Source organism: Erythrolamprus reginae, chromosome Z (assembly GCF_031021105.1).
Source record: "Erythrolamprus reginae isolate rEryReg1 chromosome Z, rEryReg1.hap1, whole genome shotgun sequence".
NCBI classification, from domain to species: domain Eukaryota; kingdom Metazoa; phylum Chordata; class Lepidosauria; order Squamata; family Dipsadidae; genus Erythrolamprus; species Erythrolamprus reginae.
This window is the reverse complement of record NC_091963.1, coordinates 91,826,156-91,847,538: the sequence shown is the minus strand read 5'-3', so window position 1 is coordinate 91,847,538 and position 21,383 is coordinate 91,826,156. Positions and strand designations below refer to the sequence as shown.

Here is a 21,383-nt window from a genome sequence, read left to right as displayed (position 1 = left end):
ACGTAAGAAGAGGCATTTTTTCCCATAGAAATCAATGTAAAAGCGAATAATGTGTGCAAACCAATTAGGAAAATCCAAAACTTTAAGGCTTTTAAAAAAAAAAGCAATGACCGGAGGAAGCGGTGGGCGAGAGATAATTTTGGAAGTGAAATCGGGTGGAGAACGTAGCAGCAGCGGAAGAGCATATTGAAATGATATCAGGCAGAGAATATAGCAGCAGGGGAAGAGCATATTGAAGTGACATCAGGCAGAGAATGTAGCAGCAAGTTAGGGGCATTTAGAAGCTCTGCCTCTGGACTTCCATTGCTGGCCGAAGCACCTGTCGTTCTGCTGCAGGGATTCTGCTGCATTCCCAGCGGGGGGAAGCAAAGGGAGATCCCTACAGCAGAATGACAAGCACTTCAGTCAGCAACGGAAGTCCAGAAGCGGAGCATCCCAGCGGCGCTGGCAAGCAGAGGGAAGCAAAGGGAGATCCCTGCAGCAGGATGACAGGCGCTTCAGACGGATGGCAAGCACGAAATGCAGGGATTCCCAGTGGGGGGAAGCAAAGAGAGATCCCTGAAGCAGAATGACAGGCACTTCGGTCAGCAACGGAAGTCTGGAGGCGGAGCAAAGGGGGCAAAGGGGGATCCCTGCAGAATGACATGCGCTTTAGATGGACGGCAAGCACGAAATGAAGGGATTCCCAGCGGGGGGAAGCAAAGGGAGATCCCTGCAGCAGAATGACAGGCAATTCGGCCAGCAACGGAAGTCTGGAGGCGGAGCATCCCAGCGGCGCTGGCAAGCGGGCAAAGGAAGATCCCTGCAGAATGACAGGCGCTTTAGATGGACAGCAAGCACGAAATGCAGGGATTCTCAGCAGGGGAAGCAAAGGGAGGTCCCTGCAGCAGAATGAAAAGTGCTTCGGCTGGCAACGGAAGTCCGGAGGCGGAACATCCCAGTAGCGCCGGCTTGGGTTCGTAAGTAGAAAATGGTTCGTGAGAAGAGGCAAAAAAATCTTAAACACCGGGTTCGTATCTCGAAACTTTTGTTAGTAGAGGCGTTCGTAAGTAGAGGTACCACTGTATATGATAAGGATGAGGGGATTGGCTATGTGATTGTGGAGCTTGTAAATTTGGATGATCTAGATCAGGGGTCTGCAACTGTAAACACACAAAGAGCCATTTGGATCTGTTTCCCACAGAAAAGAAAACACTGGGAACCACAAAACCTGTGTGGGCATAGCCAACTCAACATTACTCATACCCAGTCACATGACCCCCTAAGCCACACCTACCCAGGTTTTGTGGCTCCATATGTTTTCTGTGGGAAATGGGTCTTTCCCTCCCTCCTTTCCTCCTTGTTCTCATCTCCCTCTCGTTTCTTCTCTCTTTCTCTTTTCTTTTTTCCTCCCCTTCTCTCTCATTTGTTTCTCTTTTTCCTTTTTCGCTCCATCATTTTCTCATTTCTCTCTTTGTCTTCCCTCTTCTCTCTCTCATCACACCTTCTCCCTCTTTCACCCCCCCTCTCATCACCCCCCCTCTCCCCCCCCCCCCTCTCGTGTGTGTATGTTCCCTCTTGAACAAAAACAGGCAAGGGTTGTGTTATTGATGTTTTTTCTGATATTCTTTCTTCTTCTTTGGGTTCTTTTTATCATATGATTTAAACCAAGAATAATTCCCAGATAAATGAAACTCTTTCATTCCCCTGCTGTGGCTCCCTGTCAGCCGGCTGGCTGTACCCCTCACTCTCCCAGTCACCCCTTGCATGGCCTGAGAAGGTAAGGGCAACAGCGCGGATGCGCTCCATATTCCAGAGCGGGAGGGAAGCACTCCTGTCCTTGCCTCTCATCTTGTGCTTCTTGGTGCTGCGCACACTTCAGTCACTCAGGAAGATGTGCGACTTTATGTCTTCCCCCAAACACTGGCCTGGTCTGGATGTAGCTGATGCTCTGCATCATAATCAGTATGTCCTCCTGGCCTGACTGACTGCAGCCAATGCTCCCATCCTTCTGGAAAGAAGGGGAAGCTGTCTCCCTAATTGTGAAGCATACTGAATTTAAGTATGCTAAATTTTAGTGTGCTGTGCAAGGTGCTGCAAGAGCAGCAAACAGGTGGAGGTGGCGGAATAGTTGCATCAGCTGCAGCCAGGTGCCTGCTGACAGCACTGCTCTTGCCGCCTCCATGGCCTGCTTACTGCTCTTGCACTGCCTTGCACAGCACATTTAAATTTAGTGTGCTTAAATTTACCAAGGTTCACAATGTGGGAGATGGCTTCCCTTCATCCTCCTGGAGCCCATAACGACGTGGGGCATTGGCCACAGTCAGTCTGGTCCAGTGTCTCAGGACAGAGATCAAGATGCGCATCTCCCCGAGCAATCAAGGTGTGTGCAGCACTAAGAAGCACCAGAAATGCCTGTGAGATGAGAATCAAGTTCATGTGTGCTTCCCTCCTGCTCTGGAATATGGAGCTTCCGTCCCTGCCATCGCCCTTTCTCAGGCCAAATGAGGAGTGACTGGGAGGGGAGGGTGAGGTAGGGGGGCAGTCAGATGACAGGGAGCCACAGCAGGGGACTGAAAGAGCTGTATGCAGCTCAGGAGCTTCATATTGCCAACACCCAGTCCTGTTGCGGGCCGCATTGGGGTTTTGTTTTTCCTTGAGAGGGGACAGTCATTGCAGCTGACTGGGTGGGTGTGGCCAGCCCCAGGATGGCAGGGCTGTTTTCTCACTGCTTCTGGAACAGCCAGGGAGCCAATTTCATGTCTGTTCTACAGTATTATTGATTTGAGATGGAGGAAATGTCTTCTAATAACTAAAGTTGTGGTGCTCAGTGGTAACAAAATTTGGAAGAGTACAAAGCCACAGGAAGATTGGAGGGGCAGGGTTGTCAGGTGATATAATGGAAGTTGGAATCTGATTGGGTCCATGAGCTTGATTGTGGTGCCCTTGGCTGAAATACTGTAATTTGTATTTGCATTTATTAGATTTGTATGCCGCCCCTCTCCGCAGACTCGGGGCGGCTCACAGCAGTGACAAAAACAATACTAATAAAGGTAATTAATAAGCCAAATTTGCATAACCAAGGAACCTTAAAACATATAGCCATTCAGTTTTGGCAGAATAGAGTCAAGCCTGTTCTCCCCATCCAGTCTCACACAACCTCCAGGCTTTGGACGTCATTTGGTTGTTCTAAAGTGGGTGCTGGCAGTCCATGACTGCAGAGCTATATGTGGCTCTTTGGGCCCTCTGCTGTGGCTCCCTGTCAGGTGATCCCACCACTGGATAGCTCACCTTCACACTCCCCTCTCAGTCACTACTCACCTGGCCTAAGAAGGTAAGGGTGACGACGGGGGATGAAGAAGAGACTGGGGCTGATTCTCCAGCATCACTCTTGTTGGAGCTTCTTCCAGCCCTTGTTGGTGCTAGGCGTGCTTCAGTCACTTGGGGACAAGCGCAACCTGCTTTGCATCCTGAGACACTGCCTAACGTTGGCCTCACTAACACGGGGGCTGGTGGGGTAGGAATGGGATCTGGAAGGAGGGGATGACGGAAAGGGAGATGGGCCCGCAACACCCAGCTGAGCACAGGGGACTTTTGTTGCCTGGAGGATGCTTTTCAATGAAAGCCACTGGCAGCACCGTTCTGCTGAAGGAGTGAAGAAGCTCAGGGCAGCAAGAAAAAGGATGCTGGCCTCTGAACCTCACATGCCCATGTAAGCCAGAGCACCCTTGCAAAAGATGCTCCCTTGTCAGCCGGTCTCTTTCTCTCTATATATCTGTATCTATCTATCTATCTATCTATCTATCTATCTATCTATCTATCTATCTATCTATCTATCTATCTATCTATCTATCTATAATGTCGGATCACCCTGGTATATTTGAAGGAATGTCACAGCTCTTTTTTGCCTCTAGGCCCAAAAATATTTGACACATTTATATATATGTGTCCATATATACAGTGGTACCTCGGTTCTCGACCACAATTCGTTCCAGAAGTGTGGTCGAGAACCGATTTGGTCGAGTACCAAATTAATTTATCCCATAGGAAATAATGGAAATGGGTTTAATTGGTTTCCAGCCCCTATTTCCTTTATTTCCCATGGGATAAAGATCTGAGGTCTAAGCACTCCAGGCTGTAGTAAGGGTGGGGGCATCTGCAATACCGGCAGTTTTGGGGGGGGGCCCTCCTTTCCTCAGTGGTTCGTCTTCTTCCCTTTAAGCAGCTACACCAACTTTCTCCTTCCTGACGGCGGCAGAGGCTTTCCTTCGCGCAGTACCAGCGCCGGGAACGTGACATGAGAAAGGGAAGCTGCTGACGTTCCCGGCGCTGCTGCTGCTCGAAGGAAAGCCTCTGCCGCCGTTGGGAAGGAGAAAGTTGGTGTAGCTGCTTAAAGGGAACAAGACGAACCACTGAGGAAAGGAGGCCCCCCGAAACTGCCGGTATTGCAGCCACCCCCCCCCCTTCCTACAGCTTGGAGCATGACTGGGAGGCTGTTTAGTGGGCAGCCAGGATGGGCGTGTCGGATTCCAACTCCCATTCCTTCTCACCCTGTCCCCTCATTTCGGATAATAAAAAAAAAATTCTGTGGCTGTTCGGTATCCGAATTTTTGTTCAGATACCGAAGCAAATTTTTGCCGAAAATTTTGTTCGGTATTCGAAATGTACGAGAACCAAAGCGTTCGAGTACCGAGGTACCACTGTATATACACATACACACACAAGGGTTATCCAGAAAATAAGGTTATAATTCTTGTGGGGAATATTTGTGAGGGAAGTTGGTATTATTATCATGTAGCAGGAAACCAGCAGAAGAGAACGAGCGCCAGTGGCCATTAGATCATCAACTGGCATTGTGGTGAAGGTTAGAGATGAGAGTCCTCGAGCCACTTCCCTCCAAGTGCAAAGTGTGTGTTGTAATATGCTATATGAATGCTATGGGCATGGACGCTGCTATGGTGGGTCCCAAGATTTGTGAGATTGCTGAGTTTTGAATTTTTTGCCTGAAGGATAAGGGGTCTGGCGCCACTGCATTGATTGATGTTTGCTCTCTGGAGTAGGCTGATATGCCCAAGTTTCATCTCCTATCATTATACAGTTGAGAAAAACCTCGCTTTCAATCTCAAAATGGTCAAGAAATTCTTGGGTGGCACTGACTCTGTTGATTTTGGGCACTTCAGTAAGCATCTTACAAAGTGGCGCTCAAGGCGGCAAGATGTGCGTATCACACCACCTTGATTGCATCAGCGGAATCCCGCCCAGTCGCTCTGTTTAGGGTGACCCGCTCCCTTCTTAACCAGGGGGGAGTTGGGGAGCCCTTACAGAGTAGTGCCAAGGATTTTAACACGTTTTTCGCTGATAAAATTGCTCAGATCCGTGCGGACCTCGACTCCAATTGGAAAACAGAGACGACTGACAACCAGTCAGTCGAGGTGACTAGGGCCCGTACTTGCCCACTTGTCTGGGAAGAGTTTGATCTGGTGACACCTGATGAAGTGGACAAGGCCATTGGAGCTGTGAGTTCCGCCACCTGCTTACTGGATCCGTGTCCCTCCTGGCTGGTTTCAGCCAGCAGGAAGGTGACATGGAGCTGGGTCCAGGAGATTGTCAACGCTTCCTTGGGGAGGGGGTCCTTTCCGGCTCCCTATAAGGAGGCACTTGTGCGCCCCCTCCTCAAGAAGCCTTCCGTGGACCCAGCCGTACTTAATAACTATCATCCAGGCCAACCTTCCCTTTATGGGGAAGGTTGTTGAGAAGGTGGTGGCGCTCCAGCTCCAGCAGTCCTTGGAAGAAGCTGATTATCTAGGTCCCCGGCAGTCTGGTTTCAGGCCCGGTTGCAGCACGGAAACTGCTTTGGTCGTGTTGATGGATGATCTCTGGCGGGCCCGGGACAGGGGTTTTTCCTCTGTCCTGGTGCTCCTTGACCTCTCAGCGGCTTTCGATACCATTGACCATGGTATCCTTCTGCGCCAGCTGGAAGGGTTGGGAGTGGGAGCCACTGTTCTTCAGTGGTTCTCCTCCTACCTCTCCAGTCGGTGTTAGTGGGGGGTCAGAGGTCGACCCCGAGGTTTTTCCCTTGTGGGATGCTTCAGGGGTCGGTCCTCTCCTCCCTACTATTTAATATCTACATGAAACCTCTGGGTGAGATCATCCAAGGGCATGGGGTGAGGTATCATAAGTACGCTGATGATACCCAGCTTTACATCTCCACCCCATGTCCAGTCAACGAAGCAGTGGAAGTGATGTGCCGGTGTCTGGAGACTGTCGGGGCTTGGATGGGTGTCAACAGACTCAAACTCAACCCTGATAAGACGGAGTGGCTGTGGGTTTTGCCTCCCAAGGACAATTCAATCCGTCCGTCCATCACCCTGGCGGGGGAATCATTGACCCCCTCAGAGAGGGTCCGCAACTTCGGCATCCTCCTCGATCCACAGCTCACATTAGAGAAACATCTTTCGGCGTTTGCCCAGGTTCGCCTGGTGCACCAGTTGCGGCCCTATTTGGACCGGGAGTCACTGCTCACAGTCACTCATGCCCTCATCACCTTGAGGCTCGACTACTGTAATGCTCTCTACATGGGGCTACCTTTGAAAAGTGTTCGGAAACTTCAGGTCGTGCAGAATGCAGCTGCAAGAGCAATCAGGGGCTTTCCCAAATATGCCCATGTTACACCAACACTCTGCAATCTGCAGTGGTTGCAGATCAGTTTCCAGTCACTATTCAAAGTGCTGGTTATGACTTATAAAGCCCTTCATGGCACCGGACCAGATTATCTCAGGGACCACCTTCTGCTGCACGAATCCCAGTGACCAGTTAGGTCCCACAGAGTGGGTGTTCTCCGGGTCCCGTCAACTAAACAATGTTGCTTGGCGGGACCCAGGGGAAGAGCCTTCTCTGTGGCGGCCCCGGCCCTCTGGAACCAACTCCCCCCAGAGATTAGAATTGCCCCCACCCTCCTTTCCTTTCGTAAGCTTCTTAAAACCCACCTCTGCCACCAAACATGGGGGAACTGAGATACTGTTTCCCCCTAGGCCTTTACAGTTTTATGCATGATATGTCTGTATGTATGTTTGGTTTTATAATAAGGGTTTTTAACTGTTTTAATATTGGATTGTTATATGCTGTTTTTATTACTGCTGTTAGCCGCCCCGAGTCTACGGAGAGGGGCGGCATACAAATCCAATAAATAAATAAATAATAAATCTTGGTCACCCATTGCAGCATCGTTCATGCCCTTAGCATTCATGTTGCGTATTACAGTGCATACTTCTCATTTGGAGGGAAACAGAATGCGGACGCTGATCTCTAACATTGACCACAGCGCCAGTCGATGATCTACTGACTGCTGGCACAGCTTCCCGCTACATGATAGTAATAGCAACTTCCCCCATGAACATTACCTGCAATAGCTACATGCTTTGTAATCTTACTTTCCAGATAACCCTTGTATATGTCTGTCTCTCTATGTCTGTGTGTCTGTGTGTATCTTTCTATATGTATCTGTGTCTGTATCTCCTCTCTCCCTTTTGAAAAGTCAAGGCTGGGCCAACCCAGCGAGCTCTCCTTGGAGCTTTTTATATTCCTTTTCTTTTTTCTTGATACCTTTTTCGGGTGACCCTTCTTTTCCTTCTCTCAGCTATGGTGGGGCCGGGAGGGTACCCAGGAGCAGAAGGACCGTTCTCAAGCAAGTGGTCAAGCTCTGCCAAAGAGTAGCAAAGGCCAAGGGGTCATGACAGGAGAAGGAGGGGAGGAGGATTGCCTGAAGGGAAGCATCTACCATGGGTTGCACTTGTTCCTCAACCAGCCTGGATTTCCAAAAGGTTGCCAAGAAGAAAGAAAAGGAGTAGCGAAGAGTGCCAAGGAGAGCTTGCCAGGTTGGGCCGGCCTTGGCTTTCAGAGAGTGGGAGGATGGAGGGAGAGAGAAGAGAAGAGGTGGGGGGAGAGAGGAAGATACAGAGATGCGCGCACGCACACACACACAAAAATATACACACTTAGGAAGAAACACATACAGTGAAAGATACAGAAAAAGTGGACGAGAGAGAAATATACTGTACATACAGAGGGACATATAGGGGGGAGATAGAAGGTTGGAGAAAGAGACAGAGAGACAGAGACTCAGGTGAGAGAGGAAGAGGAGGGAGAAGGACACAAAGAGATACAGAAGGGGTGGAGGGAGAGGGGAGAGAGAGACAAAGAAAGACACAGAGATACAGAGAGGGTGGAGGGAGAGACATAGAGATACAGAGAGGCCAAGAGAGACACAGAGACACAAAAAGATACAGAGAAGAAAAGATAGAACGGGAGGGGAGAAGACTTACACAGAGAGAGATAGAGAGGGGAGAAGAGATGGAGGAGAAGATAGAGACATAGAGAGATACAGAGTGAGGGGGAGAGAGAGAGAGAGATGTCAAAAGGGTTTTGTGGTATTTTTCAACAACCTGTTATCTGCTCTAATGACCGACTAGTAAGGTGTGGCTAGGGGAGGATCATGTAACAGGGTGGGAATGAATGATGTCAATTTGGCCACAATCACCCAGGTTTTGTGGCTCCCAATGTTTTCTTTTCCGTGGGAAACAAGTCCAAATGGTTTTTTGAATGTTTAAGGCTGCAGACCCCTGTTCTAAGGCAAAGATTTATTTATTTATTATTTATTTATTATTTAGATTTGTATGCCGCCCCTCTCCGCAGACTCGTATCCCTCCAAGTGCAAAGTGTGCACATCTTGGTATCATTAACCTACTAATGATACCACACTTTGTATCCACATATGATCTTTGTGGCTTCTGAGGCTATTCTTGTTCCATGGAACAGCATTTCCCCCATCAGCACCGCAGTGATCTAGGTCAGGGGTCACCAACCTTTTGTTCCACAGGGACATAAATTCATAATTTTAAATCACACGGACCGACAATATGATCTACCTAATAACTGACTGGGTGGGTGTGGCAAGGTGGTCATGTGCTGGTGGGCGTGGCCAACTCACTCACATCAAGGGATGCCTCACCAGCCTCTATTCACCCTTCCCCTTCCCAACCATTCCTCCTTAGGGCCCCAATAGGAAGCAGTTGTTGGAGCTAAGCAGCCACCATGGGAAAGAGCTGACAAAATGAGTGGCTCAGTTCAAATTGAATCTGCTCAAGAAGGAGGCTCAGGAGAAGCTTCTCATTCATAGGGTTTCCAAGCAGAGGGAAGACCTGTAGGAGTGCTAGGCCAGGTACTTGCACCTGGAGGCTCAGCGGGCTGAGATGTTCAGCCAGTTCCAGGCCATGATTGAAGTCCCACTGGAACAAGGCCCTCCAACAGTTCGCTACCAGCGGCACTTCCCTACAGCCTTCTTCCAAAGCCCCACATCAGGAGGCTAAAGCAGACCCTAAGTCAGAATTTCTCCCCCCCCCATCTGACCTGCACAAAAAGACCCCAAAGGGGAAGACTCTCTGCAGTAACTCAAACATTCATTGCACGTATCCGTCCCTGGGGCCATTGTTTGAGGAACCCTGATTTAGTGCAATATAAAAAATGCAAATAATTTTTCTGCAGACCATCAAAATTTTCTCATGGATCACCAGTGGTCCACAGACCATCAGTTGGTGACCACAGATCTAGGTGATTCTGACCTGCTAGCCTTTTATAATGCTCTGAACATCTGGCTGTTCTTCCAGTCTTTGAGGTCAGGCAGTTAGCTAAGTGGTGATGTCGTTTTGTTTGCAGGGTTATTGTTTCATGAGGGCACTATGATTTTGTAGAGTTATGATGGTTTTAAATATTTTATACTGTTCAGATTAACTGCTGTCAGATAGGAGGCTCTATACATTGTATGTATATATGAAAGTATACACACACACACACACACACACACACATCCATACATTCATAGAAAAAGCAGTTTTATATATATTAATGCCAGAATACTGCTTGCTGAATTGACTATCTCATTAAAATCCTTAAGTTATTAACTGTATTTAAAAATAAATAAAAGCTGTAAAAGAAAGAACTGTGCTTGTAAAAATAATTTATTTAAGTTTATTACAGAGATTTGCAAAATATGACATATATTTGGGGAAGAAGCTCAAGCTAGACATGACTGTAAATTAAATTGAACAAAAACAAATGAGTTTTGTAGTATATTCTAGAAATAGTATTTATTAGCATTAGTGTCCATTTTGTCAGATTTATTAACATTAAAAATTTTGCTCAGTGGGTTTTAAACTATGAAAGCTTGTGCTTTACTGCCACAAGATTTATTACTGTTTTTGTTGTGTAACAATATAATATTTACCTTTTGGAAAACTGTATTTTTAAGCCTTGAACTGTACAATATTTGTTCTTTTTATAGGCACCTCTACAGATTCATATTGCTATGCTTGCTTTGAATGAATTTCAGGAAAGTTTTGCTCGCATGCCAAACATTGGGTAAATACACTTATAATATTTACATAAATATTATGATTAAGTGGGTATAAATTTTAATAGATTTATATTTGCTTATTTCTTGATTTGATTAAGTTAAATTGCAATTTTATGCATGTTAACTTTTTAAAAGTCTTATTTATTACAATGTAGTTGAAGTGGTTTAATTGTAAATAAGAAGATAACCTTTATTATCACTTTTTTCTGTGAACACACATTCATGCACATACCGCAGGCTACTTCTGCTGACGGGTCTAGGACTTTTTGCCTCCTGCACTTCTCCGAGCCTGTTTCGTCCCCAGCCTTCCATACCCCAGCCATTTGTTGCTGCCTTTTCTCCCTGGCCCTTTCGCCTAACAGGCTCAAAAGCACTTTCGCCCTGGCTTTTTGGACGCAGGGACACTTTCCTGTCAATCAAACAGAGGATTCATTACTTTTCATTCCCTTCCACTCTGCTTGCCTGTGTGTCTGGAAGCAGTGTTTTGAGAAGAAGGAGCCGGAGTTTTATATTTTAATTTGATTAGATGTAAGGCAGAAATTGAAATATCAAAAAAGTATCTACTTCATGAAATCTTTTCTGATTCAGTAATTCTAAAACAAAATTACATCCCCTTCTAAAAGAATCCCACCCTTTTCTTGATTCCTTGTGCTTCATAGGAAAAGGAACAGGAGGGGGTAGCCCATCTTTTGTGTTCTATGTGTCCACTAGTTTCCAAACCTTCTGTCTCCCCCCCCCCCTCACACACTGATCAACCCCCCACATCTTCTTCTTTTTGTGCGGAAAGTCCCATTCCGTCTGCTGACTGCTGGCTAACTGTAATTTGGCAGTTCAAAATCTCACCAGACTCAAAGTTTATTCAGCCTTCCATCCTTCCAAGATAGGTAAAATGAGAACCCAAATTGTTAGCAGGAAAATAACAGATGGCTAGTGTAACCTGGCTGAGACCTCAAATCATCATCCGACTCCATTGCAAAACATTGTAACTCCACCCTGAATTATGCCTACTGCACCCTTAAATATCTATAGGAAATGGTCACAATTCCCTAGAGTTAACAAACCACAGACTACTTCCTTTTTCCATACAAGTATTCTTGTCTCTTTCTTAATCTTCTAAAGCAGGCATCTAGCAAAGGTTCCAGATCTTCCTCCACCTTCTCTACTTTCAGACTCTACTTTCATTGGCATATCTGCCACCTCTGGTGATCTTTCAGGTTCATCCAGGTCTATTTCTCTTTCACTCTCACTCTGCATCAGCTGGCAACACCACTGGCCCAGGGTACCAAGATGGGCCTGGCTCATCCTCCTCAGAATCTATCATTACCAAAGATTGATGAGGAGCCACTCACAACAGAAAGCAGCAACAATTTCTTATTTTTCCTGTATTTAAAACCTGGCTTTTTTTATTTTTATCATTGGACAGAGAGTCTTTGCTCACGGTCACTCATGCCTTATCACCTTGAAGTTCGACTACTGCAATGCTCTCCACATGGGGCTACCTTTAAAGAGTGTTTGGAAACTACAAATTGTCCAAAATGCAGCCGCGCGAGTAGTTATGGGCCTTCCAAGGCATGCCTATGTCTCACCATCACTCTGTGGACTGCATTGGCTGCTGATTGGTTTCCGGACACAGTTCAAAGTGTTGGTTATGACCTATAAAGCCTTACATGAGAAATCATCAGGATGGGGCACAGTTTTCCTTGCAGGGATAATATATGTTGCCTCAAATCTTTTTTTAAAAAGTGTTCCGTTCATTTCATCTTTACAATACGAGATAGTTTAATATAGTTTAGTGTAGTTAAAGCAATAGCCTAAAAATTGGGAGATTGTGAGTTACAGTCCTGTCTTGGGCACAAAGTTATCTGAGAAGCATTTGGCCAGTATCTCCTGTTCTTGTCCAAGCCTTAGGGATGAGCCTTGGAAAAAGCCAATACTGATACCAACAAAAAGTATTTTTTTCTCTCTCTTTCAGAAAGCAGGAGTTAAAAGCTCAGTGTCTAATTCGGGAATTAAGTGAGGTTTTTGAATACACACACACACACACACACACACAGGTCAATGCCTTCCGTGCCCTCTGATATGGTTCTGCGTGTCATCTGTGGCACACTTGCCATAGATTCGCCATCATGGCTATAGATGTTTTATTGGACAGCATTTATATCTTGTTATTATGGATATTTTATATTTTATGTTTATCTGCTGATAATTTGCATAATTCAGTAGCATACAAATTTAATGAATAATACATCCATATGTCTATGGAGATTCTCAGTGATTGCCTCTTGAAAAAGTACCTTTGGGACAATACATCCACATTTGCCTATGCCTTGGAAAGGACTTAATAGGTAGATAAAAGCTAATACCAGCTATCTCATGATATGTGTATATTTGTGTTTTATTTTAAGGGTAGCTTAAGGTTGCTACATTATTTTTGTTTTGGCTCTAGATGTCTTCAAGATGCTGAAGAAATGGTGAAAATGGCTCTGTCCTTAAGCAAAACCCTGGAAGGCAAGGTAATTTCTTTAAAGATCAGTAATACTTAAAACTTTTTAGTTTATTTCTCAATTTAATTTTCTTGACAGTAAATGAGGCTCGGACATGTATATTTGAAAGTTCTGTAACTATGATATACCATGTTGGCTAATAAATTGCAATTTACAAATACAAATTATGAGTTATGAATCATGATTACTATATATTTCCAAATATTTCTGCTAAGAATATTAAACAGATTTATTTATTTATTATTTATTATTTAGATTTGTATGCCGCCCCTCTCCGCTGACTCGGGGCGGCATACAAATCTAAATTTCCATGGTTGTTTGAATAATGCCTCTCTGAACACTAGTGATATGTTAATTAGGAAAGTTAAGTGAAGATCTGTATATGACAAATTCAAATTACAAATACACCTCTGTGTATTCTTCACTTAATGATGGTAATTGGACTGGAATTTCAATTGCTAACTGATGCAGAAACAAATCATGACATCACATTATCATATCACTTTGTGGTGCCCCGTGCTGTTGCTAAGGGAAAAATGTGGTTTGTTAAACAAGGGTTTCACATGAGTATGATTAGTAACTTTTTGCTAACTTCCCACAAGCAAAGTTAATGAGAATGTCACTGGAAATTGTATGTCCTGGATGCCTTACAGGTAAGTCAGAGGTTCAGGGGAACGCTAGGAGTGAGGTGAGGAGTGCTTGTGGGCTGGTTAGGGACTGCTACCATGCCATGTGGATTGGGGAGAGAGCCCTGCAGCATCATTTTGTGCTTTGTAGCAGGCCAGTTGCTTTTATACCCCAGTTGTTTATTTATAAATGTGTAGGGTTGCTTTTTTATATGATACCTCTTTGCCAGATTATAATTACAGTGTTGAGAAGAAGAGCTGAATTAAGAATGAATTCTGGATGTTATCAAAGCTATTTTTTATAGAATGTTTTAATATCTGGATTTTTTTGTCTTTAATTACAGCATCAGGTAAATGAAGACATCGTGAAATGGCTATCAAAGATGGCTCAGGGCTCTTTAGCTCCTCTCACAGCTGCACTTGGTGGTATTGCTAGTCAGGAAATCTTAAAAGCAGTGACTGGAAAGTTTTCTCCCCTGCAGCAATGGGTAATGGCTTATTGCTTTTGAATTGAGTGATTCATGTTTATAACTGATTTTCATAATATAGTAATATAATTTCTTGGGTTTGTGTGCTGTGGCCATTATTTAATAAACCACGTTTATGTAAAGAATGTACAGCCCGAGACATTAATTCTTATATAGTGTCTGAAGTGCAACCTTCTCAAAATGATTTTTATGTGACATAAGGAGAATATTTTTTAAATAAATGAATAAAGATTAATAATTTTTATGTGTATATGTCTTATAGAGTGAAGGTTGCCAAAGTCCCACCCACCCGTTGGCCTCCACTCTTCACCCTCTGTTCCCAGCAATTTGTCTCCTTGCAGCAATCATCAAACAGCCTAGACAGCTTCACCACAGCCTGATTTAGCACAAGCAGATAATTGTTGGTTGGATCCACCTCCCAGAATTCCACTGATCAGCTTCTCCAGGTTACGGGGATCAGCACTGCCCATTGGCAATAGCACCACCCATCGGAGCCAGTGCCACCCATTGGCACTGCAGTCTATCACCTTCATGCATCCCGCTGTTCTATTTTCAGCCTTCAGGTGATGGGGATCCAATCAGCTGCTTGTGCTAAATCAGGATGTGCTGAAGCTGACCAGGCTGTTTGCTGTTTATTGCAAGGAAGCAAATTCCTGGGAGGAAGAGGCAGATATTTTTTTCTTGTTTTCCTCCCCGGAGCAAAGTCTAGAGCGTCTTATAGTCCAAAAAATACAGTAAATCAGATATAAGATTGTTTGTCTTCTCCACTGTTGTTTTGGGGTACCATTTCTGCTACATTGGTCAAAGAATTTAATTCCCCAAAATATGATATGTTTTTAATAACACTGCAAATTTTGCTTAATTTAACAAAGTATGATTCACTAATGTATGTTTAAATAAACCAGCATGGCTGCATAAAGAACTCTCTAACAAATTAAAAGACAAAGAGGGCAAGTATAAAAAGTGGAAAGAAGGGGAAATAACCAAGGCAGAATATCAGCAAATAGCAGGAGCTTGCAAAGATGAAGTGAGGAAAGCTAAAGCTCGCAATGAACAAAGGCTTGCAGCAAGAGTAAAAAGTAACCAAAAAAGCTTCTTCTAACATAGTAAAAATAAGAAAAAAAGTCAAGGAAGCAATTGGTTCATTCCAGGGAGAAAGTGGCAAGAAGGAGACAAGGAATACAGAGAAAGCAGAGCTACTTAACCCATTTTTTTGCATCTATCAAAGGGAAAAAACAGTCCAACCTATCAAAATCAGCATCACAAAAAAACATATTAGGAACATAATTTAAACTAGGGAAGAAAATGGTAAGGGAACACCTGCCTACCCTAGACGAAATAAAATCACCAGGACCAGATTGATTACACCCCAAGGTTCTGAAGGAACTGGCAGATGAGATCTCAGAACCACTGAACTGTATCTTTCAAAGTTCTTGGAGCACCGAGGAACTGCCAGAGGACTAGAAAAGAACTGATGTAGTTCCCATCTTCAAGAAATTGGGAGGGGGGGGGGACAGATCCAGGAAACTACAGACCTATCAGCCTGATCTCAATACCAGGGAAGATTTTGAAAAAGATAATCAAGCAATGAATCAATGAACACCTAGAAACAAACAAAATAAAAACCAAAAACCAACAATGGGCTTGTCAAAAACAGATCATGCCAGACTAATCTTACTGCATTCTTTGACAAAGTGACAAAATTAATGGACCAGGGGAATGCTGTCGATGTGGTTTACTTGGACTTCAGTAAGGCTTTTGACAAAGTAGGCAATAACCTTATTATAATAATAATAACATTTATGTGTGGAAGTTTACAGATATGATAAGCTTTTCTCTTCTATATCATAATCATCTAAAAATATCACCCTGTCTCCTTCCATTTTGTAATTATATTTTAAGGATTTTATATTGCCATACAAAAATATTTTAGGGTTTAGGGTTTCAAAAGAGGCACTTCATAACATCTGACTTTTAAATATATGCAACATTTTCCAGGTTCATTTGTCTTTGACTCACAATTGGTTGTTTAGAGTGCTTTATGATCCATAAAATACTTCCAGACATTGTAAAACATTGTGGGGACCCCTCATGCAGCTATGTGATTGTGATCTGAAAATTCAATAGCCTATTTTCGCTTATGACCAATTGCCAACCATCCCATGATCATATGATCATCATTTACAATCTTCTCTATTGGGTCAAGTAGAGTAAAATGGACACCATTTACAGTCTTCTATAAACAAAGGTTAAATGGTTCAGGATCCTTTATTCCTACTGCATTTCAGTGCAAGAATTGCCTTCTGTACACAGAGGAAAGGGATCTTGTGTAGTGAGTTGGAGAAACAGATCCCTGCATGAAGGATCTCTGCTTATCTTCCTTTGGCAAGCAACCGTCCTTGGAGAGGGGCGGCATACAAATCAAATCAATCAATCAATCAATCAATCAATCAATAAATAAATAAATACATAAATACATAAATAAATAAATAGTTTTGCTTCATTTGTTTTATTATTTTTTGTTATTGCTTAATGACTGCAATTAGGAGAGCCATGATTGTAGTCATTGAACAAAACAATCACATGAATATCTCACTTAATGATAAATTTGCTCAATAACCAAGTTGTAGTTGCACATCAAGGTTTATCTGTTTTAAAAATTGTTCCTGGTTGTCATTGCCTGCATGTGGATGGCCAGCCATACAAGCAGAGATACCTAGGAGCTGTGTCTAAAGTGCCATTCAAGGCTGAAAAAAGATAACATTCTTTAAAGAAGACTTTTCATTTTTCAATTACACATGGTAAAAATATGTTTTAAAATAATTTGCATGATCCTAATGTACAGTCCTGTTTGGAATCTAACTTTGTGATTTATAATCACTGCATTTCTTTTTATCTATAGCTGTATATTGATGCATTGGAATTAGTCACATTTCCGGAAAAAGTACATGATGAAGAATTCCTTCCAAGGTAAATATTTAATGAACTTTTGTTTCATTAATTATTTTTCTTCATACTATTTCTCTAAAATCTAATAGATTGACAGATGATAGCTAAACAAAAATTACCCAGTTAACTGAATGACTTCAACCTTAACTTAAAAACTTAAAATATTTGATCACAATTTTACTAAATCTAAATCTAGTACTTAATCCCCTTCTGTGGTCCTGCAGATAAGTTAGAATTTGTCATCATTTTAGCTAACATAGCAACATAGAAATTGGAGAAGCTGCTCTAAAGCTTTATTCCATACAGCCTGAAAGCATGTACACTATGGGTGATACGTTCATACAGTTTGTAGATTGCCAATATGTAGCTTAAACTCTTAAGAACTGAGTATGAATAGTGTGAAGTAATTTTTAAATGTGTTTCTTGAAATATTTTTCATTTTTCACATCCTTTGAATTTTATAGGGGAGACAGATACGATGCCCTAAGAGTCTGCATTGGAGATTCCTTGTGCCAGAAATTAAAGAATCTGAATGTTTTCTTAGTAAGTATAACTTTGTCAGAGGGATTTCTTAAATAGAATGCTAAATGGCTTTTTTTAGACAATTCGGTCTCTGTTCTCAGGCATTAAATTTAGAGATTATCTGTTTTAAAATTTATGGTACTGTGTATTAATTAAAATTTATTCCTAGGCACTAAAACATGTAGTTTACAATATACAGCACATTTATTTTAAAATTGCAGTAGTGGTTAGTAGGGATCTATATTGTTTTTTATATATTTCATGTGTTAGCTTATATTACATATTTCAAAAGCTCTTTAAAATTAGCACCACTATATCTTTTTAGGGACAATTGTTAATGTTTTCTTCATTTATCAAAAAAGTAGCTAATTTTTCATTATGTTAATTAAAGATTGGAAATATTATATAATATTGCCATGCTTTGACATTTTAGGTTGGGTGCGGTGCAATCGGCTGTGAAATGTTAAAAAATTTTGCACTCCTTGGTGTTGGTACAGGCCAAGAAAGAGGCAAGGTATGTTTCATATTACCTCCTAATTTCAGTTCCTCTGACTATATACTGGTAGATAATTCTTTTTTAACAATCACAATTGGGACTGGCAAGTCTGTCACTAGCAATACAGTCATTAATCAAGGTATCATGTGTCCAGGATGGATTTATGATATCACTTCTGCAACTTGTTATTTTAATGGTTTTTTTAATGTCTTTGCTGGTTGGAAGCTGGCTATAAAGCATGCAAATGGCAAACACATAACCACAGGACACTGTGATGGTCATTAACACCTACCAATTGTGAAGTGCCCAAATCTTGATCACATGATCGTAAGGACTCTCTGACAGTTGTAAGTGCAAGGACTGTTTATAAAGTTTTTTCAACACCATTGTAACTTCAAATAGTAATTAAACAAGGCAGTTGTTAACTAAGGATCATCTCTATTGGCAATGCATTTTCCAATAATGTTGAAACAACAAATCTATTATGACTTGGCTATAGTATAACCTGATAACAAAGAGTTTTTTAATGGGATGATTTGCATAGTTTAAATAAAGGAATACAATATACAATATTGTGGAAATGTTTTATTCCCATTTTTAAAATGATGTGACAAGAACGCAGAGTATTTCAAATACTGATTTTGATGTAAGTTTTGATCACTTTACTGCTAATTCATAATTTCATCAATTGTCCAATATATAGGTTGAAATAACTGATCCAGATTTAATAGAAAAGTCCAATTTGAATAGGCAGTTTCTTTTTCGGCCTCATCACATACAGGTAAGTTGGAATAATGAGGACAAAATGTTACAATGATTTGTTTAAAAAAATAGTTATTTTAATTAGGAAGCTGTATTTGTATATTTAAATGTGGAGCAAATGTTTGGATTTTGTTGGAGGAGTACTTCGGTATTCATCAAGTTGAATATTAATTAGTTCTGAGTGATGTGACGAATACTAAAAACTATACATACTAAACAAACCATGTTACTTACAATGTGACCCTTTGTTTTGGCTGAGATAGATAGATTTTCTAAATACTTTTATGTTTCACTTTGAGATTTTTTCACCATGTAATCTTTTTATCTAATAGGTGGAATTTTATACTTAAACTATATACAAGTAATCCTTGATTTATGGCCTTAATGAAGCTTGCCAATAATGGCTATAAATGATGACAATATTAAGTAAAAAATCCTTACTTAATGACCCCACATTCTACTGTCTGTGATGCTATCGTTAAATGAATGGTCATTAAATGAGTATGCAATACCTCAAGGGTGGGGGATGGGATTCCCACCACCAACCTGGGATTCCCACCACCCAGCTGAATCTATAAATGAGGCAGAACAGCAGTCCTCAGAGAAGGGCAGCATATAAATCTAATAAATAAATAAAAGCCTTTGCAAAGCCAAAGACATCCCAGCAGGTGAGCAGCACGAGCAGGAAGAAGAGCCCAGATAGATTAGGGCCTAACAATGTATTCCAATGCCAGATGAACTTCCAAACAAGTCTCTGTACTTGACCAGTGAAGTTGAGATTATGAATTGGGCCTCTGCCCTGATCAGGCAGTTGTCAGTAGCCTTCGAAAGCCAGTTGCCTTCATGCAGAGGTGGCAGCTTTAGGACAAACTTCTCAAAACCTTTCTCTTGTTTAATCCCCTCCCTCCTCCAGAACCCCAAATTTCTTCAATAGAGGAAACAAAAAGCTGGGAGGGACAGACGTTGATTCTTCCCACCCCCCTCCAAAAAAAAAAAAGTTGCTGAAACTAAATTCTCCAATTCTGCCCTCTCATCTTGATCCTTTTAAAAGGGGTGCTTGGAAAGAGGCTGATAAAATATTTAAGTTACTTACTTTAATGAGTGACTGAAGTCTTCAACTTGCCTTTCGCTACATGCTATGGCATTCACTCCTATCTGCTTACCTTCATGCCATGCCACTGCATCACTGTTTGCATCCACACCTACTCTCCAGCATTCATCAACCATAGGTCTGTTTGTGAGCCACCCAAGGAAAGGCTTTTCCTGACTGGGACTTGCAACTTCCTGTCAGCTTCACTATTGATTTGTTTGTTGAATGCTGACAGGAAGGTAGCAATCATGTAGTTGCAATCATGTAAGGTCCTCAATTAATGACCTTCTTGCTTAATAATGGCAATGGGGACTTCCAGGATTGTGGGGTACTAAGCAATGCAGTCACATAACATCATGCTTTATGGCCACATTGTTTACAAACAGAAATTATAATTCCAATTACTGTTAATCAAGGACTACCTGTTGCCTTCATGTTGCAAGATTTGGGGATATATTTTTTTAAGTAATGTTGATATGATTGCCATTCACTTTAAAATATTACTACCTCTTGGTATCATTAATGTGATTTACAATTATTTATTCTATAGTATTAAATCACTGATGCTGAATAAATTTAATAGTATTAAAATCATTTAATATGATACTAATGTGAATCTATAAGATGAAACTTCTTTGTATAATGGTTGTTCCATGAAACTTCAATTTTGTTTAGAAACCCAAGAGTTGTACTGCAGCAGCAGCAACACGTAGCATCAATCCTGAGATAAAGATAGACTCATACCTTAACAAAGTATGCCCAGCTACTGAGAACATATACAATGATGATTTCTATACCAAGCAAGATGTAATTGTAACTGCATTAGACAATGTGGAAGCCAGGAGGTATATTGACAGGTAAATCTGTGATCAGAGATTTTTCTCTCCTCCTCCCAGGTAATAATTTAACTTTAGTTTTCTGACACTAATCATTCCTTCATGTTATATATAGATTTGCTTAATTCAAAACAATTTACAAACTCTGTTTCATTCAAAACAATTTATCTTGTTTATGCTTTATGAATAATAATTTTGATAATGAATGGATATCTCTTGACGTCCCTCGTTAGACCTATATTGAAACAATTTCATTGCCTTCCGCTTTTCTATCAAACTAAATTTAAGATGTGGATTGTAGTGTCAATGGCTACTCATAGGACTCTTCATAATAAAAAAAATGAGTTTTAAATATTCAGTGGACTCAATCCCCAGTTATGGGAATGTTGCTTATTTTGATGAATCATTATAAATTCGACATGATTGAAACATTTAAATATGTTAAAGGGTTAAATAAGGTTCAGGAGGGAAGTGTTTTTAATAGGAAAGGGAACACAAGAACAAGGGGACACAATCTGAAGTTAGTTGGGGGAAAGATCAAAGGCAACGTGAGAAAATATTATTTCACTGAAAGAGTAGTAGATCCTTGGAACAAACTTCCAGCAGATGTGGTTGATAAATCCACAGTAACTGAATTTAAACATGCCTGGGATAAACATATATCCATTGTAAGATAAAATACAGGAAATAGTATAAGGGCAGACTAGATGGACCATGAGGTCT

General features: G+C 41.9%; 1 protein-coding gene across 3 annotated transcripts in view; it reads left to right on the top strand.

Annotated features, from left to right (window-relative positions):
* The window catches only part of UBA6 (ubiquitin like modifier activating enzyme 6), a 135,865-nt gene that overhangs the window by 55,617 nt on the left and 58,865 nt on the right, over window positions 1–21,383 (top strand). For all 3 annotated transcript variants that reach the window (XM_070726958.1, XM_070726957.1, XM_070726959.1), the window contains 8 exons: window positions 10,316–10,392; window positions 12,834–12,900; window positions 13,862–14,005; window positions 16,908–16,975; window positions 17,419–17,497; window positions 17,910–17,990; window positions 18,676–18,753; window positions 20,500–20,681. In XM_070726958.1, the coding sequence (XP_070583059.1) occupies window positions 10,316–10,392; window positions 12,834–12,900; window positions 13,862–14,005; window positions 16,908–16,975; window positions 17,419–17,497; window positions 17,910–17,990; window positions 18,676–18,753; window positions 20,500–20,681 (776 nt within the window). The remainder of the gene's footprint in view (window positions 1–10,315; window positions 10,393–12,833; window positions 12,901–13,861; window positions 14,006–16,907; window positions 16,976–17,418; window positions 17,498–17,909; window positions 17,991–18,675; window positions 18,754–20,499; window positions 20,682–21,383) is intronic.